This window comes from Lipotes vexillifer, unplaced genomic scaffold (genome assembly GCF_000442215.2).
Source record: "Lipotes vexillifer unplaced genomic scaffold, Lipotes_vexillifer_v1.1 scaffold232, whole genome shotgun sequence".
In the NCBI taxonomy this organism is placed as follows: domain Eukaryota; kingdom Metazoa; phylum Chordata; class Mammalia; order Artiodactyla; family Lipotidae; genus Lipotes; species Lipotes vexillifer.
The window spans coordinates 3,609,767-3,611,327 of record NW_006793997.1 but is presented as its reverse complement, the minus strand read 5'-3'; the positions used below and the strand labels follow the sequence as shown (position 1 = coordinate 3,611,327).

The 1,561-nt window shown below is 48.8% G+C and overlaps 1 protein-coding gene across 2 annotated transcripts in view; it reads right to left on the bottom strand.

Moving 5' to 3' along the window:
* The window catches only part of PDXDC1 (pyridoxal dependent decarboxylase domain containing 1), a 39,118-nt gene that overhangs the window by 8,438 nt on the left and 29,119 nt on the right, over positions 1–1,561 (bottom strand). Inside the window, exons 15-16 of one of the 2 annotated variants that reach the window (XM_007466956.1) lie at positions 1,545–1,561; positions 4–98 (exon numbers count right to left, since the gene is read on the bottom strand). The exon at positions 1,545–1,561 is cut by the window's right edge and continues 96 nt beyond it. In XM_007466956.1, coding sequence (XP_007467018.1) covers positions 4–98; positions 1,545–1,561 — 112 coding nt within the window. The remainder of the gene's footprint in view (positions 1–3; positions 99–1,544) is intronic. The other variant, XM_007466957.1, reaches the window with a different exon arrangement.

Genomic DNA, 1,561 nt, shown 5'->3' with positions numbered 1-1,561 from the left:
GTAGTCAGGGGGTTGAACCGCACGCACGTGCCCTCCACCTCCAGATCCATGACCGTGAGGCCACTCGCGGGCACCAGCTGCTTCAGCTGTTCTCCCAGCTGCAGGGAAAGGGGCAGAATGAACACACTCCCGCAAGGAGGGAATCCAGTGTCTCTGGACCTGCCCTCGTCTGCTCAACCCAGACCCAAGAGGCTACTGGAGGTTAGTTTCCTTTCACCTTTGATTTTCTTTGAATACTTACGATACCTTGTTTTGTTTTTTTCCAAATTAATTAATTAATTAATTTTTGGCTGTGTTGGGTCTTCGTTTCTGTGCAAGGGCTTTCTCTAGTTGCGGCGAGCGGGGGCCGCTCTTCATCGCAGTGTGCGGGCCTCTCACTATCGCGGCCTCTCTTGTTGCGGAGCACAGGCTCCAGACGCGCAGGCTCAGTAGTTGTGGCTCACGGGCCTAGTTGCTCCACGGCATGTGGGATCTTCCCAGACCAGGGGTCGAACCCATGTCCCCTGCATTGGCAGGCAGATTCTCAACCACTGCGCCACCAGGGAAGCCCACCACCTTGTTTTTAAAAACCGTAAATTTTACCTTTTTTCTTACTCAAAAATATAAGTTCACTATAGAAAGATCTAGGCAATACAGGTAAAGTAAAAAAAAGAAAATTTACCCACAATACATCACTGAGATACACACACTGTTGACATGTGGTATAACCATCCCCCACCCTCGGATCTTCTGGGTGTGTATGTGTGTGTGTGTGTGTGTGTGTGTGTGTGTGTGTGTATGTGTGTGTCTTCTGTTGTCATAAAACATGACACTCTACATGCTGTGTAGTAATCTGCATTTTTTCACATAATTTACAATGACCATTTCCCCTCTGCCATAAACATGCAGCTATGTGGTTTATATTGGCTATTCTGAATGTCACTGTGTGGATGTACCATAATTTATTCACCAAAACCCCTAGGTTAGGCATGTCCAATGTTTTTTGTTTTGTTTTGTGTCTTTTTAGGCTGAGCCGTGCAGCTTGCAGGACTTTAGTTCCCCGACCACAGATCTAACCCTCGCCCCCTGCAGTGGAAGCATGGAGTCCTAACCACTGGGGGCTTGTCCAATGTTTTGCTAGGATTGGTACTGCTCTGGTGAACATCTTTACATTGTTTAGAATATTCTTTATACTCAAATCCAGGAGGTATGATTTCAGTGTCAAAAAGAAGCCAAAGCATAATGCTCTTGATCCATGTCGCCAGACTGCCAGAGGCATGCAAGGGTCTGGCTCATGTGCTTCTGGTATCACCAGAGCTCCCAAGTGGCTGCACCGCAGGCCACGTCTTGCATGTTGTTGTTCAGCCTTACACAGCAGCAGGGAAACAGTCCCATGAGGAACTGGCGGGAACAACGTTGATAGGACCTGCTGGAAGTCATGCAGCATGTAGGGCTGTGGCCTGCTTAAGAAGCCCAGGATGAAGCCCCGCGCCTTCACAAGAGGCTCCCCCTGTGGGTTTCTGATTTCCCAGACAGGACCATGTGTTATCCCAACCATCCAGGACGCAGAAAAAAGGGCACA